Raw genomic sequence first — 21,985 nt, 5'->3', positions numbered from 1 at the left:
TTTCCTGCTGTTGCTCGCATAGAGAAGCTGTGCTAAAGGATGGATGGAATCTATGGAATAATAACCTACTAAAAAGAAAATATATCCTTTAATATGAAACAAGCACTAACAAGCAGATTAGTTTCAGTTTTCATACCAATTTCTAACTCGATAGCAAATGCAAATTCCCTCTAACTAAATGTGACAGACCTGTAACTGAACAAAAAGGCAATTGAGTTATTCTTTTTATTTTTGATCATGAAAAATACGTAGTCCACATTAGTCCAATCTATGCATCTGAAATAAAAATGAATTAATACAAGGCACTGCGACAATCATGTTATAATACTAATCACTGTTTTGTTATTACTAAGGCTATACATTATAATGCTACTAAGAGACAATTAAAAGTTTTCTGATGAAAATCTGAAAAATAATTTCATGGGTTTGCACAAAATGTCTATCATATATACACAACAATACAAAAAAAAGTAAAACATTAAAATAACGGAATTGATGCAATTGAAATAAAATCAAATGGAATGTTTCATACCTATTTTACATGTTTGACAGGACCTTTCCTTTTTGGTCTGTCACAAACTACATGTGATCTCTCGTCATTGACATTTTCTTTGGCTGAAATATATCATAACAACAGCCAAAAATGTACTTGCAAAATTGTTGCTGAGATAAACAGCAAACAGTAAAGTATGTAACATCACACAATCCTTGTGTAAATAGCTGTGTAAAGGCACATTATTAACCTACTGACCTTTTTTTCATCACTGGTGTACAGTACAATTCACATCCCAGTCACACATCACAACATACATTAAACCCTCATAGTGCATCTTAAAATCCAGTTATGATCTGACAAGCACTGGCAGTCAGATCCGCTTTCAGAAGAAGAATTCTGGTAAAAAGCTTATTCTGATCTCCTTAATGTGTATTTATATTATTTATGTATGCATGTATCGGGACATGCTACACCTTACAAAATGTTGAAAACTCAAACTAATTAAGATTAGCACATGTATCATAAATCAGAACATGATCCACTGTCTGGTATAGATTCCATTTTAAGATAGTCTATAAAAACCTAATCTATAGGAATAACGGCAATGAACAATTTGAACGTGGTAAGTGGTGCTAAGTCTCCATAAAACAATACAATTTTTAATGATTACATTACACAATTAAATGAAAGTCAACAACAACAACTCACACACACCAAAATAATATTATTACAATTGCAAAGTTTTAAACACTTTTAAACATTTATTTAATTTCATGCAAAACCATAAAGTTGAGAATCAATAAAATGACTATTGAACATATGTAAAATTCGTTCTTTTTAAAATTACAAGTATAAATATTCATATGGTACATGTTGTAGGTAGTTAAAATAAACTGTTCAAACTTGTTTCGTAGGGATCTATTTTAAAGTTGCCCAAACTGGCACAATTATTGCTACAGTCATGTCTTCGGGGATTTTCAGTTTCCCAGTTGTCAGACGGTTTGGTATTTTGATGAAATGAAACATATAGAGCACATTCTTATAAAAAAAATGATACAAAAATTAATTTATTAAACACGCTTGGTTAAAAAGTGCCTCAATGCTACATTTGTCTTTGTTTAGTTGAATGTTGATCGATGAAACCATAAGTATTTGCATGGAATTGCATGTTCACTTATCTCGACAAACATTCCATTAGAGTAAAAAAGGCTGTGTTGGTGTGTTTGGAGTCATGTGGGCAGGAAAAGTGTCTGTGGATCTGCCACATATGGCAGACTTAAACCTGGCACTCTAGAAGGATGCGATGGATCTCCTGAAATGAGGGACGCTCCTTAGCATTTCTGTGCCAGCAGCTCAACATCAACTTGTAGACCGAGTCTGGGCATATTGGAGGCTGAGGAAGGTAGATCTACAGAGACAAAGGCAACTTAATAATTCTAATACATCAACAATTAAGAGATTCAACAATTAAGAGCTGACAGAAGGTTCTCTCATACCTGCCGCTTCTGGTCTCTGAAGAACTCTCCAGTATTCTCAATTACTTGCTCATCAGAGAGCTGGGAGTACGGCTGCTCTTTGCAGAAGGTCAGTGTTTCCCACAGAGTCACACCATACGCCCATACATCACTGGCCGTGGTGAACTTTCCCTTTTTAAGGTACAGGCATGCGTGAACAGGTTTATCAAAATCAACATAAATAGTACCAATTAAAGCACAGCCTCTCTCACATTACTAAAAAGCTATAACTAATTGCCAAAAATGAACAAAAATCCGGCATAGAGTTGATGGGAGGGAAATTAAGAGATTCTGAGGGAGAATTGTTCCCAATACCAGTCCTATAGCCCAACAGAGCTAAAATTCTTACCAGCAAGATGCTCTCCCATGACATCCAGCGGATGGGCAATACGGCTCTGCCCTGGATGCGGTAGTAATCTCCACTATACAGATTCCGACTCATCCCGAAGTCGGCGATCTTAATGGTGAATTTCTTTCCGACGAGGCAATTGCGTGTAGCAAGATCTCGGTGGACAAAGTTGAGTGAGGAAAGATACTTCATACCTGAGGCAATCTGGGTGGCTATGTAGTGGAGGTTTCTGCAACTGGTGAAATTCAGGGCACAGACCAGTCAAACATTGCTTGAATTAATGACCATGAAGGGTTATGTTTAAAAAAAGGTCATCTCAGAGGTTATAGTATGTCCAAGCATTTCTGCACAACTGACATATACGAGACAACAGCGAAAAAATACAATACTAAAATACTAAATACTAAAACAGCAACCATAATGATTTTAGTCTTTCCAGTTTGTTTTTATTAAGAGCTGTATGTGTCGAAATGCTGAAATCAATTAAATGTATTTATGTAAATGAAGTGTTGAATGCAGGGATGCTTACCTAACAGTGGGAGCATTGCTGAGAAGGGCAATCTGGCCCTCTGGCTCATGACGAGACAGGAACTGGTTGAGGTCACCATTCTCCATGTACTCTGTGATCATGCACAGAGGGTCACTGCAGATGCACACCGCCAGCAGACGAATTATGTTGGGGTCTTTCAACCGAGACATAATCTTTATCTCCTTCAGGAAGTCACTTCTGTTGAGAAGAAGATGCCAAATGCCCGCACGTATATTTACTGCCGTTCTTGACCAAGTGTAGCGCATGACTGTTCACTGACATAATTGGTTCCATTTTCAGTGAAACAAAGCAACTACTCCAATTAAAAGATCTTACCTGGCATTTTTATTGGCATCTGCTCTGAGCATCTTGACAGCAACCAGCATAGGCTGGTTTTCACTGATGTCAGAAATGAAATCTTCATCCATGAAGTCCTGCATGCCTTCAGCCTCACATAAATGCACCTGCAACAGTTTACACTGGTTTTGAACATGCAGAAAGACTTCAGACTTAACAGGCAATGGCTCAGGTAAAGTTGGTTCCTTCAAGTTGTACCTTCCAATAAGAGTTAATAATTGACCACTGACCTCCCCAAACTGCCCTTCTCCCAGTTTCTCTTTGAAGGTGAGCAGCTGGCGGGGGAATTCCTCTACTGCTACATCTTTCCCTGACAGCAGGTCCATGGTTAAAGCTGGCACAGCGTACGTGTTGCCCCCGGTCACTCCCTGCAGGTTGACAATATCAGCTTCAGCGTAGTGTGGGACTCCATCTTGAGCACTGGCTGGGGAGGTGTTTGATGCTGAACTGGACGATGTCCCTGTGAAAAGAAATATGAATGTACTGTGCAAGAGAAAAATGCCTCAGTTGTCAGCAGTGTCTGTGAAATTTATATTCCCTCATATTTTCTATGTTTTTAGAATAACACAGCATGTGTGCATCTGAGCTAAATTTATGTCCAAGAACATGGCCATGAAATGCAATTTATTATTATGTAATTAGTGTAATATTTGTAGGGTAGCTGTAATTTTGTATTCCAGAGGCCACCTAACTGTTCTAGTATGAGGTATGTCCATGCTGTGAGGATCTGAATATGTTTGCCTGTTGACTCACCAGCCTCATCACTAGCTTTTGTAAACTCGGGAAGCTTCCGAATGAGACGTGAAGGCTCCTGATAATCAGGCCCCAGAGGAAATATACGTTCATAGGTGGAGTTAGACTCCTGCTCGCTGGTTGCTGAGGAATGGTTGTTGTTGTTATAGGTGAAGGTCTCACTCTGTATTGACAGACTAGCAGTTAGTTCATCGTCCAGCATCCTCCGAGAAGCCTAAAATAGAGGATGCTATGTGAAGGAACATATGACCACATACAGTTCAAGCACAACTCACCAACAGGCACAATACTGTATTTCTAGATTCACACTTACTATCCACCCATCTCTTTTTCACCCTCTAGCATGCATCATCAATGATTTTATACAGCACAGAATGCACTTTTTAAAAACATATTTGTTGAATTGCCAATAAATAATCTATTTAGTCAGGTTAATAGTTTAAAGAATTTGATATAATTGATTCTGTGACCAATAGATGTCCCAAACCTTCAAGCATCTCAGCAACAGCTTAGCTATTACAGTGCATTTAAGTAATGAATATAGTATATCTCACCTTTTCCAACAGCTTTTGCCAGACTTGTCTCCACAGTATGATGATAATAATAGCCACCAGAATAAAGATGATTGCCACCAGGCAGCCAATGAGAATCCTTGTGTTGCTGTCATCTACTTTGTGGGTGGGGTTATCCCCTGTAAGGAGGGGATATTGACCACATCTTTGTGAGCGACAAATGAATCCATACTAACTATCTTCTGTACAAAATACATGAATGCCCATGCTATGTTGTAGTTGTGAAGTTGTACTTTCGTAATTGCAATTTTGATTTCAATTAAATGAGGGAGGCTAACCAGTTCGGGTTGGGCCCTTGGAAGGAGCCAGAGTCGTGTTGTACATTGCAGTGTCTGAAACACAATTATGTTAGGTTATCTTATTGCCATAAATTCATGCTTTCTTTCAGTTGCAGTTGAAATTGGAAGTTTACATACACATTTTTAACTTCTAAACAGATTACATATAGTTTTGGCCAATTGTGATCCAACGATTCAGCTGGCAGCATATCAACTGAACACATCTGATTTCAATTCAACCTTCTACCCCTGATCAACAACTTCAAACCTGTGAAGATCTGGTGTAATGGTTTATTATTCAATTGTTTGGCTATTAACTGTTGTTATGGAGAAAAGGTGAGAGACTTGGATGCAGAGCCCATTGATGAACCAATACTTTGTGGCAGTGCTTGAATGTGTGGAAGCACAATCTCAAGACATCTCCTAGGGAGTTAAAGGTTAGTTGCATTTGGGTCTTACAAATGGACACTAACCCCAAACAGAGCTCAAATGTTCTGATGAAAAGGTGTAAGGACAATGGCCATTGCAAAGCCACAATTAAGTATGACATTTTGTTTTAAGGAACTGAAAGGCGAGGAGGCCTATAATTCAAATAAACCAGGTCTAGTCTGAAGGAATGTGTCAAATCCAAGAAGTTATTTTACTGTAGCTAAATATGATCAGGTGAGTCCTATGATATATTTGGTATGTATTTATCAACTTAGAAATTGTTTAGCATTGCTTATGTAACACTGACTCCACTCTGTGACCTAACCTGATTGGAAGGTTATCTCGCTGAACATCATCCACACATCAGCAAAGTGGTACTGGCACTTGATGGCACTCGCCATGTGGTTGTGGAGGGACACAGTGACAAACCGGGCGCTGGGGTTCACGTCATCCACCACGGGACTGAATGATATGGGTGTGGTCTCCCAGTCTGATTCTGAGCGGAAGTAGCATACCACCTTCTGGAATGTTTTCACCCACTTGGAGAACATGTTGTTACAGTGTACCTGAGCATGAAAAGATAATTAATAAAACTGATAATGTATATGTCCTAGCTCCAAGTCATTTAAAAAAGAAAGTAATTTTTCCCATATTCTAAGACCTCTCATCTAGTCAATAAAGAATATTATAGAACAAATAATTTCAAAGTTTGCATTATATGCCACAAATGAATACAAATACGTTTGTATATCATGATAAATAGGGTTTAAAAAAAGTCATAAATAACATTCTCAAAACTTTTTGAGTTCATGGTTTTTTTCTAATTAATATGTTATTGATCTGAGGCAGTGTTGTGTTCCCTAAACAGACTGAAGGCTATGCTAGGAAGACTGACACCAATACTAATGATTTTGGTATAAGCACCATTATTACCTTCATAGTAGTGAAGTTTCGTGTTCGGTCAAACTCAAACATGATCTCTACAAAGCCACTGGGGAAGCTTTCATTGGTCCAGCCCACGTAGTCATACCCAGGCCACACGTTGTAGACGTGACTCTGGGTGAAGTCATCCAGTCCACTCATTCCATCTGTCAGCTGCCCGAGACCCTCTGTCATCACACTTAGAGAGAGAGTTTAACATGTATGTTCTCTGTCATGTCAGTAGTCAGTTCAAATATTATTATACATTTATTAAACATTCTTATTACAAAATGTAATTTAGATGCAGTACATACTAAAACAAATGGAAACATATCACTAGATGGCAGTATTGAACAGGAATACGGCAACTTTAAATTCTGACATTTTGTACCTCTGTGTCAGGAAAAGGAAATACTCATATCCACTTTTGTAATAACAGACAGTCTCTCTCTCTCTCTCTCTCTCTCTCACACACACACACACACACACACACAAATGTGATACACAATCACTATATCATGGAGGACTCTGGTTAAGAAAGACATGAGTCAAGCCCTCCTGTGAGTCCCTTAAAACCACAGTGACCTCAGTGGGGACTTGTCATAGCCTAAAAATATCACGGTGACCTAGCAACAGCAAAACATCCTTTTCCTTGTTTTTTGATACCTTTGCCAATATATAATTATTATTATTATTATATTTGATTATGATTATTATTAGAAATAGTAAGTTGACTCAAGTTAATTTTCAGTGTAGATTGGCACAACTGCTGTTATGGTAATTATTCAAAATACAATACTTCAGTTGTTGTTTTTCATGATGGTGCAGATAAATCTCCCATATGAGTTCAGCTGTGTCTGATTTAGATCATTTTTCCACTCATCAGCCGATGGGTGTATCCTGTGCACCATGGATGGAACCCCAACCAGAAAAACGCTTCTCCAGTCATATATTAATTTGATCCATTTGTAGGACAACAGTAGGGGTACCTGTAGGCCATTGCTCCATCATATACTGAGTCGTTTAGGTAAACTGGCATATCATGAAGAATCATCAGCTGACCTGCTGGAGCATTGTAGGAAACCAGTCCATCTGTGGAACAGAGGGTTTATATACATAAACCAGGGTCATTTTCAAAAAGAAACAGCATTAATCCCATACTGGAGTGCAGTCCCACATTGCACCTTTCAAATAACTGTGACGTATTTGTTCATTTTCAAGTGAAAGCATCAGCAGCACTGATAATAATAAGCCAGGAAATGAATTTAAGTGACAGCACCTTATCTGCTCTGAGGATAACTGGCAATAACACTTGATAAAAGGGCTAATTCACCATAGGCCACAATAAATGTGCAGTGATATAGTATCACAGTGATGAGAGGGATGAGTCAAATCTGGAGCTTTTCTAATTGAAATATAAGGGATTAAAGGTTAGCACTCATGTTCAAGGTTGCAGAAGTTATCTAGAGATCCAGACTTGGATGATGGTGGGTGTGGAGCTCCACAAAACATCATTGACAGGACAATTTCAGTTTTACAAAGTCTGTAGTCTCGAAAATACTTGCTCTTTAATTTTTATTTAGCTTGTGTTGTGTTGTGGTCTGTAGTTGCCCTACTTGTATTAGTTTGTCGTACTGCCTAGTCTTTTTTTGTACTGTCATGTCTTATCTGCATCTGTGTTGTCTTATGTTGTAAAATTGTTGCTCCATTGGCGCCACAGAATGTGGTTTCCATGGCCTCGTTTATTACTGGGATGACAATAAAACGGCCTTGCATATTGAATGTTGAAAGCGTAGGCATACCCAGCCATTCACAGCCGTAAAGCTCCACCCTCATGCAAACGTTCATGGAGTGGTCGATCACAGGCATGAAACGCACAAATCGAGCGACAATGGGTGGCTCCAGGTCCTTCAGCACAATGTCATAAGCATTCCTGTTGCCCTCGATGACCTGCAACACAATCACAGACCTGTCAGTCTCAAAGGAATTTGTCCTTCTCTCTCTATCAAAAAAAAAAATATATATAAGGTATATATATAAAATACACTGCTCAAAATCACACAAAAGTTATTGATGGGAATCACATTTAACAACCCATGGAGGTCTGGAATTGGAGTCAAAATTAAAGCGGAAAAACACTCTACAGGCTGATCCAACTTTGATGTAATGAAATTGAAGTTCTTGTGATTGTGAAACACTGCAGCACAGCACACAGTGACACAATGAAATGTGTCCTCTGCTTTTAATCATCACCCTTGGTGAGCAGTGGGCAGCCATGACAGGCGGCCGGGGAGCAGTGTGTGGGGAAGGTGCTTTGCTCTGTGGCACCTTAGTGGCACCTTAGTGGCACGGGATTTGAACAGGCAACCTTCTGATTACAGGGCCTCTTCCTTAACTGCTAGGCCACAACTGCCAATGTATTGTCCTTAAAACAAGTCAAAATGAGGCTCAGTGGTGTGTGTGACCTCCATGTGCCTGTATGACCTCCCTACAACACCTGGTCATGAGGTAGCAGATGGTCTCCTGAGGGATCTTGTCTCAGACCTGGACTAAAGCATCAGCTAACTCATGGACAGTCTGTGGTGCAACTCACTATGCTGACAGCAAACATCAGCCAGAAAGCATAGGAACTGAGAAGTGGTCTGTGGTCACCACCTGCAGAACCACGCCTTTAAATAAACTTGTAAATAGACTTGTTGTACTGTGAATGAATGCACCCTGGAGAGTTAATGCCCTAAAGTCTGACCTCTTTGCCTTGCCGGTTTTTCCAGGGGACCCAGCGGCTTCCGTCGCGGCTGTACGTGATCTTGTACATCTGGGCAAACTCGTTGCCGATGCCCCCTGCATGCCGCCCCTGTGTGCCCACCAAAGTGATGAAGTGCAGGGAGCGCAGGTCGATCTGCAGGAACTCCTTCAGACTGTCGGGTTCATCGGTGATCACTGGGCACCAAGCGCCGTCACCGTCCTCAAAGTCAAGTCTTTAAAAAGAGTGAGAGAAGTAAAGAAGAAACAAACATTTGAGGGCATGGCTTTAAGGAGTTCATTTTGGGCAGAGTTGGGAGGAGGGAAAAGCTCAGCTGCAGTGAAAACACAGCAGTGTCGTATGGGGAAACATTTTTTTACCATTAGTGAAAGACTGGAGCCCATCCAAGTTCTGCTGTTCTCCATAGATGTGTTTTTTCTCAAGAAGTGAGAAAGATACCTGTATTGTGGTTCACTGCACACACACACACACACTCACACACACATGCATAGACTTAGATACACTCCGCCAAAGTGAGCATACCTGCCGTATTTTGCTGCTGTGGAGTCAGACCACTGACTTGAGGCTGAAATGTCTTCATCCTGGATCTGCCCTCCAGACATTCCTAGGGGAAACCGGCACACACCTACAACACAGATATCCTCTTAATGGAGGTCTATTTTATTAAAATAACTCCATCATTTAATTGTAATCAGTTACAGTTACTGGAAAACAATGTGTAATTAAAATACAGTTACTTATTTAAAGATTCATGATTACAATTTTATCTACATCTTTATTGTATTCAAAACCAGGATGATTTTGTATACAGGAAGGAAGGAAGGCGGATTGCAGGAGAAAAATGTCTGATACTACAGGCTCTTGAAAGTTAATTATTTGATTTAGCAGGGGTTTATAACTGTAGGGCCTTACAGTAAAATGAGGCCTGAAGTCTGACCTTGTGGTGGCTGTTATTATATTTATCATCATTAAATTGATGAATTATAATGATGTCAATTCATTTATTGAAACGGGTAATGTTTAGTATTGCTATATAAGGTAAACACTTCCAGATTACAAAATTTCAAAATGATTAACATTTAAAAATATTCATTCATAATTTACTAAATTTATTAAAAAGGAATCAAATCTCCGTTATACAGTACATTAATTAGCATTGATAGTTTTTTGTCTACACAGGTTATGCTTTGCCAGCATAACGCATGATGATGAATGCTGAATGCTGTTTATTCAGCCTCAACTCAACAAATATCTCCGATGCTTGACAATCTCAGAATTGAACCCTTTTGTGGAATTTGGGCCAACATGAAATCTGGCACATGGTCACACTACCCTGAAAATGTAAAGATAAGGTTTCATTCATAATAACACTGAGTTCAGCCAGCAAATTGTTAAATTTAACTGCATCTAAGCTGCATTTTATTATGGCACAATTGAATTGCGCCCTGAATTCTGTCTGTTGTCAGACTAATATATGTATATATTTATTCTTCTGGATTCATTTCTTCATTGCCTGTCAACAATGAAACTTGGCTTTAAAATGGCATGAAACACCATGGAAAACTGTTACGAGCTATGTATCAATTTTAGTCATTAAACAGAATTTATCACAGATGAGCTCATGTGACTGTACACTAAAATCATGCACAATAAAATCTTGATGGGCAGTAAAGTTTTTAATAAGTATTCTTTCTGAAATGGCGCAAATTTCTGCTGGAGCCATCAGCGTGTGAAATGCGAGGCGGCATGGTACGGCCTGTGCGATAGAGGGTCGGCTCAGGCAGAGTGGGAAGCTCTGGGTTTGGTCAGCCTGGCCTGGCTGCACTGGGCCCAGCCCCTTTTTCTCCCTTTCTTGCGGTGTGGTTGTCCTGATGAAGTGAAGCTGGGGAAACCACTGTGCTTGCCGGCCAGCACAAACAGCTCTGTGACCGGGCCTGCAGCACTCTCTCTCTTCATGCTGGTGGGGCTAAATCTCACACTTAGCTCTTGTGTGGTCCGCCATGCCATGAGGAGGGAAGTGTTTTATGAAGGGGGTCCATTTGTGAACACAATCAGATTCAGTCTGCCTCATGTCTGTCATGCGTAATTACCTCATGTCTGTTCGGTGATTAATTACATTCTGAAACTGCACATTGCACTGGTGTGGAATTATTGGTCCATGACTTTTATGAGACTTGGAGACAGGCGGAATGCAACAGATAACTTTTTTTTAACAGATAGAAGTTCATTTTCTTCAAACTACACCCCCGGCCTGTCAGTGACACACTTCCTGTATAAACATGAAATAAAAACACAGATGGCCTTCAGTTGCATGGACTGTTGTGTCATTATTGCATCATTATTGCATCAGACCTTTAAAAGTAAAACTATACTATTATATTGATATGTCAAATTTGACATATTTTTTTAATTTAAATTAAATGTTAAAATTAAATGTTATTTAGTTGTTAAATGTTAATGTCACATGAATTAGGTCTTCTGAATTGCAGAAATAAATGAATACCATCCTTCTGCATTCTGTATTTAATCCCATTCCTGTCAGTACAATCACAGGTTGTATGTACCTCCTCCTTTTCTCCTTTTCCCTTCTCTGATTTCTCTACATTCGTAATACTCTTCAATCTCCACTATAGGCATTTCGGGACCTTGGCCAAACTTAGTCAAAACCTGCGTGTTCATTTATTCATGCATTTTAGTTTGTGTGAACATGCCCCATGAGCCAAGCCTGATTTAGCCTTGGGAAAATTTGACTTTAAATGACATAAAGTAGAATATAAACTATTAGGGATGCATGAAATCCTCAATGCACCCGAACACCTCCCAAAATAAAATGTTCATATTCACTATAAAGTTACCAGGTTCATCAAAGAGTTTCCACTGAGACCCTAAACCAACACAGTGGTGGATATTTCTAAAACTATAGTGCAGCCAATAAGACTGCAGGACCATAACTGGCTATTGTATAATTACACATGCAGTGTTTGTGTGGCTTGTGAGTTTGTGTGAGTGGGTGTGTGTTTTTCACTCGGTGATGATCTGGATGCTGGGAGATCAGACGGACGAGCGGAGGGACTCTCCCAGTCAGCATGGACCCACCATTCCAACAAAACCCCTTTATAAGCATGCCAGCAACAGCAAGGACAGCAGTGAAGGTCTTTTTTGTCTTCCTTTTCTTTTTTTCGGCCCTCTTCCAAATGTTTGCTTAAAAGTCAAGATGGGGGAAACCTCAGAGGGTTTATGTTGGCAATGACAACTTGATATGGTCCAAAAGGAGCTGAATCCCCGAACAGAAAACTGTTCCAGAATTGACTCCTCCTTTTTCATCCTCGCAGCCAGATCTACTTCTGCCCCTCTCGTCTTTCCTTGTCACCCCCAGCACACATTCACCCATTACTAATAGAACACACAATAGAGCGTTCATAAGTGAATCACCATCAGTTACATGAGAAATGCGGTAACAGAATAATAAAAATAATATGGATGTCTGGGTCATTGCATCTCCTATCTGGGCTTACTGATGCCCACAGGGAGTGCAGCATCACCCGTATGGTCTGATCCAATGGCTACTGTAGCTCAGTTGGCTGAATGCTTTTTCTGATGGAAAGCTGTAAGGACATACAGTGCATCACAAAACGTTGTTGATGACCCACACGGCACCAGGATGCTCTATGGGATCAAGACAAGCTAGTGGCTTTGGGAAACCTTGGATCATGTGGGTGCCATGGCGAGTAAGGAAGTGGACCCGTAATCAGAAGGTTGCCAGTTCGATTCCCGAGCCGTCCCCAGCACCGTCCCCATACACTGCTCCCCGGGCGCCTGTCATGGCTGCCCACTGCTCACCAGAAGGTGATGGTTAAAAGCAGAAGACACATTTTGTTGTGTGCACCGTGTGCTGTGCTGTGTATCACAATGACATTCACTTCACTTTCACTTCACCTTTACATGTACTACACCCCTTAATGGACATGGTATTCCGTGATGGTGATACCGGTTTTCAGACCTGCCACACTGCAAAATGTTTTTCAAGAATGGTTCACGGAACACAATTTTCTAACTTGGCATCCAAACTCTCCAGATCTCAATCCAGTATAGGGTCTCAGTCCACATCTGTGGGACTCACTTGAGTAGATTGTGAGGCGCCACCTCACAAATTGCAGGACTTCAAGGATCTGCTGCTGACGGCTTAGTGCCAGATACCACAGCATACCATCAAATGTCTAGTGGAGTTTTCGATGGATCAGCGCTGTTTTAGCTTCAAGTCTTATCTTAATGTTATGACTGAGCATACCTTAGATTTTGCAGCATTTTGCATTTTTAAGTGCATTAGGTTTAACAAGACTTCTTAAAATGAAATGTGCATTTTAACTAAAGCAAGTGCCTCAACATTGAAATATTCATCTGACACAGAGAGCTCTTCTTTTCTGCAGCTCATGTGCAAGCCACAATAACACACTGAAAGTTATTGTTATTGATTCACAACCCAGCCATGTGGCTGTATTGAGTTGCAATTTTCACGTCCACTAAATATATATTTAAAAATTGCCCTTTGAAACACAAAAACACTGTGCACTGTGACTTTCAGTCAAAGAAATATATATATAAATATGGAACACAGAGTCGTACAGTACATTTTGCAAATCATAATCGCATGAAAAGATTTTGTTGCACGCACATACGCCACATAAACTATGAAACTGCATCTGGGTCAAGGTTGTGTAAAGCCTTAAGAAGGCATAAGAAGGCCCTTATCCCAGAGTTCTAGGAAGGATCCTAGAAAGACAAGAAGGCCTCACATTCATTAGCAGCAACACAAACTTCCACAAATGTTGTTTTATAGCTCGTTTGTTTGGCTACCCTCTCCTGCCGACCTCCAGGGGACACAGTGAGGGCAGCGCTGCAACACGCACAGCCTGCGACAGCAGCAACATCTGCAGCATCAAGACGTCCAGCAGACGCTAAAAATATCGCATTCGAAAGGGTGGGAAAACAGCAGCGCAGTGCGTGGAGCGTCAGAGCGGCCCTCTGGATGCCGGCTGTCCTCCCGCGCCTCCGTCAGACGCCACCGCGCTGCACCGCGCTGCACCCACTGCCCCCTTTCTCCCTCTCACCCCTTTAAGGTTTTTCCAAACAACTGACTGTGAAAGGCACGCTTGTTCCACCGTGTTTGCCGTCCAACCGCCGGTTCCAACAGCCTGCCTGTCCTCACATACACAATTTTCACACACAAACACAGTCACTGTCCAGCTATGTAGTCATAGATTTCTCTCTCTCTCTCTCTCTCTCTCTCTCTCTCACACACACACACACACACACACACCAAATACAGGAATTAATATTTTCCTATCTTGTTCTTTCTCTCTTACTCATCCACACACACACAAGCACCATATACACAAATATCTAAAAAAAATGTTTCCCCTCTCTCTCATGCTCTCTCGCTCTCTCAGTTGCACACACACTATGCCATTTCACAACTAGTCTATGGTCACTGTCCACCAATATAGCCATGGATTTCTCTCTCTGCCTTACTCTCTCTCACTCTCTCTCTCTCACACACACATTCCATCACTCTGGAAGAGGAAAAAGGGATTTTTAAACAGGGGAAAGTTGGCTTGAGTCTCCATTTCACTGCTCTTAAACTGAGAAATGGCCATTTCCATTTGCAACTGGAAAACAGTTTTGTATTTTTTTTCTTCTGATTTAGCAGAAGCATTGTCAGGTCAGGCAAGTCCGTTTTTATTTAATAATGTTTTTTTATTGTGAAAGTGAAGTCTGCTTTTAACCATCACCCTTGGTGAGCAGTGGGCAGCCATGAAAGTGAAGTGATTGTCACTTGTGAAACACTGCAGCACAGTGCCTGGGGAGCAGTGTTTGGGGACGGTGCTTTGCTCAGTGGCACCTTGGCGGTTCAGGACTTGAACCAGCAACCTGCCAATTACAGCCATGCCATGACTGCCCCTAGAGATTTACATAACAGCAAGCCATACTCCTGTCTGTTCTGAGCATTTTCCCCATGACCAAAACACATAACGCAACACCATCAAAATCAAGCATTAAAAACAAGAGGGAAAAAACAAGATCATTTCAAATTACTTACTGCTTGAATTGAAAAAAAAAGTAAATTCACATTCAAATTTTAAGTTTCTTCAAGTAGTGTCACTGTACAGATGCAATATTTTCAGTCCATTTAGTCCAAGTCTTACTGGAGTCTGAGAGAGAAAAAAATGTTCCACTGTGCATATTTCTTTAGTTATTTCTTTCCATTTCTCAACAGTAGGCAATTCTGGTCTCAACCATTTCCTGGCGATAGCCTTGTTTTGCTGCTATTTTTTTTTAGCTGTTTTGCTCTGTCCTACTTTTCAGGTGATACGTTTCCTAATCCATCAATTTTAGGGTATCTTGAATCTTCTTTGGGGGCAGTGGTAGCCTGGTGGTTAAGGAAACGGCCCTGTAATCAGAAGGCTGCTGGTTCGAATCACACTGAGGTGACACTGAGCAAGGTACTGTCCCCACACACTGCTCCCCGGGCGCCTGTCATGACTGCCCACTGCTCCCCAAGGGTGATGGTTAAAAGCAGAGGACACTTTTCGTTTCGTGTCATCATGTGCTGTGCTGCAGTGTATCACAGTGTATCACAATGCCTTTCACTTCACTTTCTTTAATGCTGTATCAGGGGCAGTTATTTTAACAGATTAAATACTTACAGAACACTGAAAATGTGCTATTCTGAATTTGGGGTGGTAGTAGCCTAGTGGGTAACACACTCGCCTATGAACCAGAAGACCCAGGTTCAAATCCCGCTTACTACCATTGTGTCCCTGAGCAAGACACTTAACCCTGTAACTACTGATTGTAAGTCGCTCTGGATAAGGGCGTCTGATAAATAATGTAAATGAATAATAAGAGTAGTTGAATTTTTTGCATGAAAAACTCAAATGAGAATGTTAATGTTAATTTTCATGCATCTTCTAAAGGACAAGGCAGTGTTGTGCAGAAATCCACCACTATTGTGTCTCATGAGTGGCAACGTTTATCTGGAAAATGCACAGAAAGTTCTGGAACAAGGAGAGATCCATTTCGATGTACTTTCCTGTTGTCAAAATGTCTGGTATGTATTAGCCACAGGCTCCAGTCTGATTGCTCAATCCATTGTAAACATTTCCCCTCACTCTCCTTCTGCATGTAATAATAAACTCCGGCCAAAGTCACATCGTTGCATGGTCTGCACTCGAATAAATGACAGCTGGGATGAGAAAATCCAGCTTCCAGGTGGAGGTCCCCAAGGTGATTGTGTCTGGGGAGCTTCTGGACCTCACCAGTGCCACTAGCATGGTAGTCTATAGCGATGATATTATTTATTTTCCATCCACATAGTGCCAGATCTAAGCAATATAAGCAGCACGAGACTGTAACTGTTTGATTGCATGTGCTAAAAAAGAATTATGCCTAGTTTAATCTCACATTTACACCATAAACTAAAGGAGCACTTGGACACTACAAATGCTCTTTTGGAATGTGTTATGATCTGTGTAAATCCTTCGTTTAAGTTTAGAATGTCATGCGTCATATTGATTGTGGCCAGGTGTCCATATAGTGTAATATATGGAAAACCTTGTAGTTTCTGTTATGTAATGCAATGTGCTACTGTTCACCTGGATGTAAACTCACTACACACCAGTTATAAGGTTCGTAAGTGGTGAGAAAAGTTGGCAACTAAATGGAGGGAATTTATAGGAGGCCAGAGTTGAAAAAGCCATAGTCTGGCTGCCAAAGAAACTCCCAACCCATGGACCTCAGGTGCATTTTTCTGTCTTGTTTGAAAGACAGCACCTTTTTTACAGCACATAATTACCACCCAGAACAGAGAGTGAAGGCCTTGGCTCGGTCACCGTCTTCCACCAAGAATCCCAAACACTAGCTAATCCCAACCCTGTTTGCCTTCAGTTGGCAGAAGTATAAAGAAATTATCGAGCACCGACTATGACTGTTGGTTAATAGCGGGAGTGGAACTGAATGCAGTCATTTGATAAGCACAAACATGGGATTTTTTTTTGTATTTGTATTTGAAATTTAATAGATTGTTCCTGTTGCCACGGTAGGTATTTCTGTCTGTTTGTACGTATTTGCCAAGAAAACATGGGTGCTTAAGAAAGCATGCGGAAAAGTATTGTGTGAGTTTTGACCGGGAGTGAATTCACACACACGCTGCTTCTCAACATTCTCATATTCTCAGTTTCACATATTTGTATAAATAAAGCGCTACTTTATATGTATTCTCCCATCCATTTAATTTTAGCATCACAAACTTTTAGTGTTTGGATGTGTTAGGTGTTATGTTAAGTCACACTTAATATTTGACAAAACAAAAGTCTCTCTAAAAAAAAAAGGGGGAAATGATAAATACCTATCAACATTTCATCAAATGCAACATATAAATAGTTGATGCTCTGCACATCCCTAGTAAAAAGGAAAGACAGTGTAACAGTTTCCAAAATCCGTACTCCTGGTGATGTTTCATTTGGGAAGATCAGTGATATTAACCATGACACCTTTAAAGTGAAGTGATTGTCACATGTGATACACAGCAGCACAGCACACGGTGCACACAGTGCACCTTCTCATCTGATGTATGTGATCTTCCATTCCACAGCTCTTCAACCCCTGATGAACTTGTTTCTGAATTTAATGCCAACCTTCATAATCTCCGTAACACATTTGCTCCACTCTAACGCTGGCCCATTTCATTTTATCGCTCAGGTTAGTCTCAACCATCTCAAAGCCAAAGGACGCCAACTGGAACACCTGTCCAAGAAAACTGGACTCACAAGAAATGTAGTCTGCTGCTCGGGTCATAACTCGTACTCCCTCAGGAGAGCACATTACCCCAGTTCTCCAGCAGCTTCCTTGGTTGCTTATAGAAGCTAGGATACATTTTAAATATTTGGATTTAAATGCATCCTCAACCTTGTCCCTTCTTATCTATGTGACCTTCTTCATACAGGCACTCCTTCCTTCTCAGGTCATCTTCTGCCACTGATCTTAGTGTTCCTTCGGCCTGTCTCATCACCATGGGGAACGAAGCTTTCAGTCGCCCTGCTCTGGAACTCCCTCCTTCCTGGCATTAGGAATTTAGATTAGCTTCATTAATTTTAGTCATGGTTCAAAACCCATCTGTTTAAACTGACTTTTTGATTTAACTCAGATTTTTGTTGTTGTCAAATCATTATTAACTAGTTTTTTTTTTATTCTGTAAGGTGATCTTGGGTTTAATAAAGGCACCCTGAAATAAAATGCATTATTATTACTGCAACCAGTTTTCTTTCTGCAGACATACATGGCAGCTGAGGCCACTAGAAGCAGAGCAACAGAAACAAAGATTTTAGCATTCTCACATATTCTGTGTTTGCTTTGAAATGTGCCAAAATGTGTTTATGAGAATTGTTCAGTTTTTCTTTATAGTTTGCCCAAGCAGGGCTGTAATTAAAACGTCATGTTAATGCAGTACTGTACAATTACCCCCCCCACCCCCCCACTGCCAGGGCCACACCACACACTCGTCAAACACACACACATTCCTACATTTATTGTTCGACCAAACACTTCTGCCTCTTACACAACTGTAAAGTTGCTTTAAGCAACATGGTTTCTACCATCTTTGACTTCTTCTGCAGTCATACATGATGGCCACGTAAAGTAACAGATTGGGGTAATAGAGTACAGATGGCCGTTCCTTCACCCTCCTGTGATCTCAGCTCACCAAACGTTGGTTGCTGGTTCCCTCGTAAAGCATAATTGAGCCTCTCATTGACATCACACTTTCCTCTCAGAAAGACACCCAAGCAGCTGAGGGAACTTCATGTTTTAATAACCGTGCATGTCTATGATAGGCTTGCATATGAAATGCCAATTGCAATGAATTTGTGGAAACATGATATCAGAAACAATATACACATAGTAGGGGTGGGGTATATAAAGAATATATTTAATGTATCGTAGCATGTCTGATGTATTAAATGACTATATCATGACCATCCAGTATAAATGCTAATGTTATAGTTAAACAAACAGCATGTATTTCGCTTTCAAGGTTTGCCTCTCTGCTCGCTCCTCTGCCAATCCAGAAAACTCTGCTGTTGCATGCATGTTTTTCCATGTGCTATTGCAGTAAGATGATACAGTTGAATTGTACTGGGTGGTAGTAGCCTAGTGGGTAACACACTCGCCTATGAAGACCCAGGTTCAAATCCCACTTACTACCATTGTGTCCCTGAGCAAGACACTTAACCCTGACTGTCCCTGTAAATACTGATTGTAAGTTGCTATGGATAAGGGCATCTGATAAATGCTGTAAAGGTAAATTTAATGTAAATGAATTAAATCGCAACAATCAACTCATAATAATGGCTATAATCACCCTACATTCCAACTTGGTTTGAGAGCCTCTTTTCATGCTTTATTTTTATCACATTAATGCTGCACAACATGCAGAAGTCAAAGTTCAATGAAATTCAAGTGTCACACTTTAGACACGCACGGCACCGCAGAGAGAAGAAATTGAAGATGAGTGAAAGCCCACGATATCCAGATACACAGTCATGACACTGGTCTTAGGCGAACTGAGTCTTAACTTACTCACAACATGAGACAGGACTGATGGTAGCTCTCACCTTTTCTTCTCCAGACAATCATTTTTCCAGATGGCCCAAACAATCAGAAATGGGGCTTTATCAGAGAAAATGACTTTACCCCAGTCCTCAGCAGTGCAATCCTTGTACTTTTTGCAGAATATCAATCTGTCCTTGAAGTTTTTCTTGGAGAGAAGTGGTTTCTTTGCTGCCCTTCTTGACAGCAGACCATCCTCTAAAATTCTTCGCCTCACTCACAGTCCTGGCACTTGCTGGACATTATTGGGCACCCTGAAGCCTTCTTCACAACACTTGAACATCTCTATTGATTATATTATTGTAAATTGTGTATCATAATATATTTTAAGAATATATGCTCTGCTACAGCATCATGCAGACGTTTGCATGTCTTGCAGCCCCTTACTTAAAGACCATCCCCTTGATGCAAGGGATCCATGGCAAAATTTTAAAAGGGGCAATGTGCAAACAGAATATTGCCATGCTGACAACACGGAAATTAAACAGAATTGTGCACTTATTGTTTATGTTGTTCTTATGTTATCTAAATCTAGCGGATTTACATTTACAGCATTTATCAGACGCCCTTATCCAGAGCGACTTACAATCAGTAGTTACAGGTACAGTCTCCCTGGAGCAACTTAGGGTTAAGTGTCTTGCTCAGGGACACAATGGTAGTAAGTGGGAATTGAACCTGGGTCTTCTGGTTCATAGGCGAGTGTGTTACCCACTAGGCTACTACCACCCCAAGACAAGTCAAGGGAATATTTGTAAAAAATGTGGAAATAATAGAGAATTGAAGGCATGTGGCATTAAATGTATATCTGTGATCCTCTTGCAGAGCCCTCCATTGACCGTTAAAAAACACGGGAACCCCAATGACTGTGAAGCAACCACAGGTCTAGTGCCCCTGCTGGCTGGCAGAAGTACCTCCTTTTAGCGCCTCCTGTCACCTTGGGTTTAATGACAAAATGTCCCTGAACTCTTTACTACAGAGTTTGATTAAATGTGTTTTAAATTGTTAATTCTATCACATCGGACATAAAATAATCGACATTCTTGGCTGGGGACCAGCTGCAACATGTGCATCATGTTGTGGGCCAACAAATAATAAAAAAATGAAAAAAAAAACTGGTGCACACAATGCATTTAACCCATCACCATTAGTAAGCAGTGGGCAGCCATAAATGACGCCTGGGGAGAACTGAGAAGGGACCTCAGTGTCACCTTGGTAGTTTGGGATTTGAACCCGCATCTGGGTGAACCTTCTTAACTGCTAGGCCACCACTGTCCCACATTGGACATTAGATACTTGACTTGTCTTGCCTTGGATATTCCTGACAGAACTCTTAACCATACAGAACAAACTCTTCCTCCAAATTTGACATGGGAAAGATCACAGAATCCATACAAACAAAAAGAGCCTTGCTTATTTACAATTTATGATTCAGGGTTTTGGGTGTTCCTGTAATAGATACATTTTCCTAATGTAAGATGTAAGAGTTTTTTCCCCCTTGAAACATATTTAAATTAAACCAAAACCGGCTTACCTGGGTTAACTTGAGTCCTCACAGCTCCTGATAAATACAGCAGAAACAGAGCAGAAAGGTTTGTTTTCCATGGGTACTTCATTCCGAACTGACGCCTACAGGCAGAAAACATGAACATTAATCAGAAGAGAATTAGTGAGAATTTACATTTACATTTACATTTACAGCATTTATCAGACGCCCTTATCCAGAGCGACTTACAATCAGTATTTACAGGGACAGTCTCCCTGGTGCAACTTAGGGTTAAGTGTCTTGCTCAGGGACACAATGGTAGTAAGTGGGATTCGAACCCGGGTCTTCTGGTTCATAGGCGAGTGTTTTACCCACTAGGCTACTACAGAATTAATTAATTAGTGAGAATTCTATACACAAAAATGTATAGAATACATGGGTGTTGGGTGTTTTATGATCACAGTCACTAAATTACTGCTATGTATGCCTTAAGACACTTTCACACAGAGGTTGACCGCAAAACAGCGGGTCGTGCTCAGCGCAAAAATAGGCGTGGCTTTTTTAACCCCCCAGTAAAATGATGATGTCATTTTGTAGATCTCTGGGCACTCAGACACTTATAACAGCTTTGTATATATCATCTTTTCCTCCATATTTCTATCAGCTTTTCCTCCATTCCCACTTTGTGTTCTAATTTTGAAGGAGCAGAAGGAACATTAGCCTGCTTCGATGCTTTGATTCTATTGGTCGTGGCCGTGTCATGGTGCGCAGCAGTCAAAGTTTAACAAATTTCCACTGTTCGACCGGTAACCCGATTTGGACTGCGCATGCATACTCCGAAAGCCACCATGGTATGGCTTAAACCTAACCCTACTCCT

The 21,985-nt window shown here is 40.6% G+C and overlaps 1 protein-coding gene across 5 annotated transcripts in view; it reads right to left on the bottom strand.

The window, feature by feature from the left end:
* Positions 1-211: 211 nt before the first annotated feature.
* The window catches only part of ddr2a (discoidin domain receptor tyrosine kinase 2a), a 28,135-nt gene continuing 6,361 nt past the window's right edge, over positions 212-21,985 (bottom strand). For 2 of the 5 annotated variants that reach the window (XM_029000260.1, XM_029000259.1), the window contains 16 exons: positions 21,156-21,250; positions 9,485-9,587; positions 8,945-9,176; positions 8,001-8,148; positions 7,188-7,290; positions 6,211-6,397; positions 5,603-5,843; positions 4,849-4,902; positions 4,553-4,689; positions 3,999-4,212; positions 3,476-3,705; positions 3,225-3,352; positions 2,889-3,086; positions 2,360-2,594; positions 1,993-2,142; positions 212-1,904 (listed from right to left, as the gene is read on the bottom strand). In XM_029000260.1, coding sequence (XP_028856093.1) covers positions 1,773-1,904; positions 1,993-2,142; positions 2,360-2,594; positions 2,889-3,086; positions 3,225-3,352; positions 3,476-3,705; positions 3,999-4,212; positions 4,553-4,689; positions 4,849-4,902; positions 5,603-5,843; positions 6,211-6,397; positions 7,188-7,290; positions 8,001-8,148; positions 8,945-9,176; positions 9,485-9,587; positions 21,156-21,237 — 2,574 coding nt within the window. In that variant the 5' untranslated portion in view covers positions 21,238-21,250 and the 3' untranslated portion in view covers positions 212-1,772. The remainder of the gene's footprint in view (positions 1,905-1,992; positions 2,143-2,359; positions 2,595-2,888; positions 3,087-3,224; positions 3,353-3,475; positions 3,706-3,998; positions 4,213-4,552; positions 4,690-4,848; positions 4,903-5,602; positions 5,844-6,210; positions 6,398-7,187; positions 7,291-8,000; positions 8,149-8,944; positions 9,177-9,484; positions 9,588-21,155; positions 21,251-21,985) is intronic. The other 3 variants (XM_029000262.1, XM_029000261.1, XM_029000263.1) reach the window with 3 other exon arrangements.

Source organism: Denticeps clupeoides, chromosome 13 (genome assembly GCF_900700375.1).
Source record: "Denticeps clupeoides chromosome 13, fDenClu1.1, whole genome shotgun sequence".
In the NCBI taxonomy this organism is placed as follows: domain Eukaryota; kingdom Metazoa; phylum Chordata; class Actinopteri; order Clupeiformes; family Denticipitidae; genus Denticeps; species Denticeps clupeoides.
Note: the sequence above shows the minus strand (reverse complement) of the source record. Positions and strands in the feature narration are given on the sequence as shown.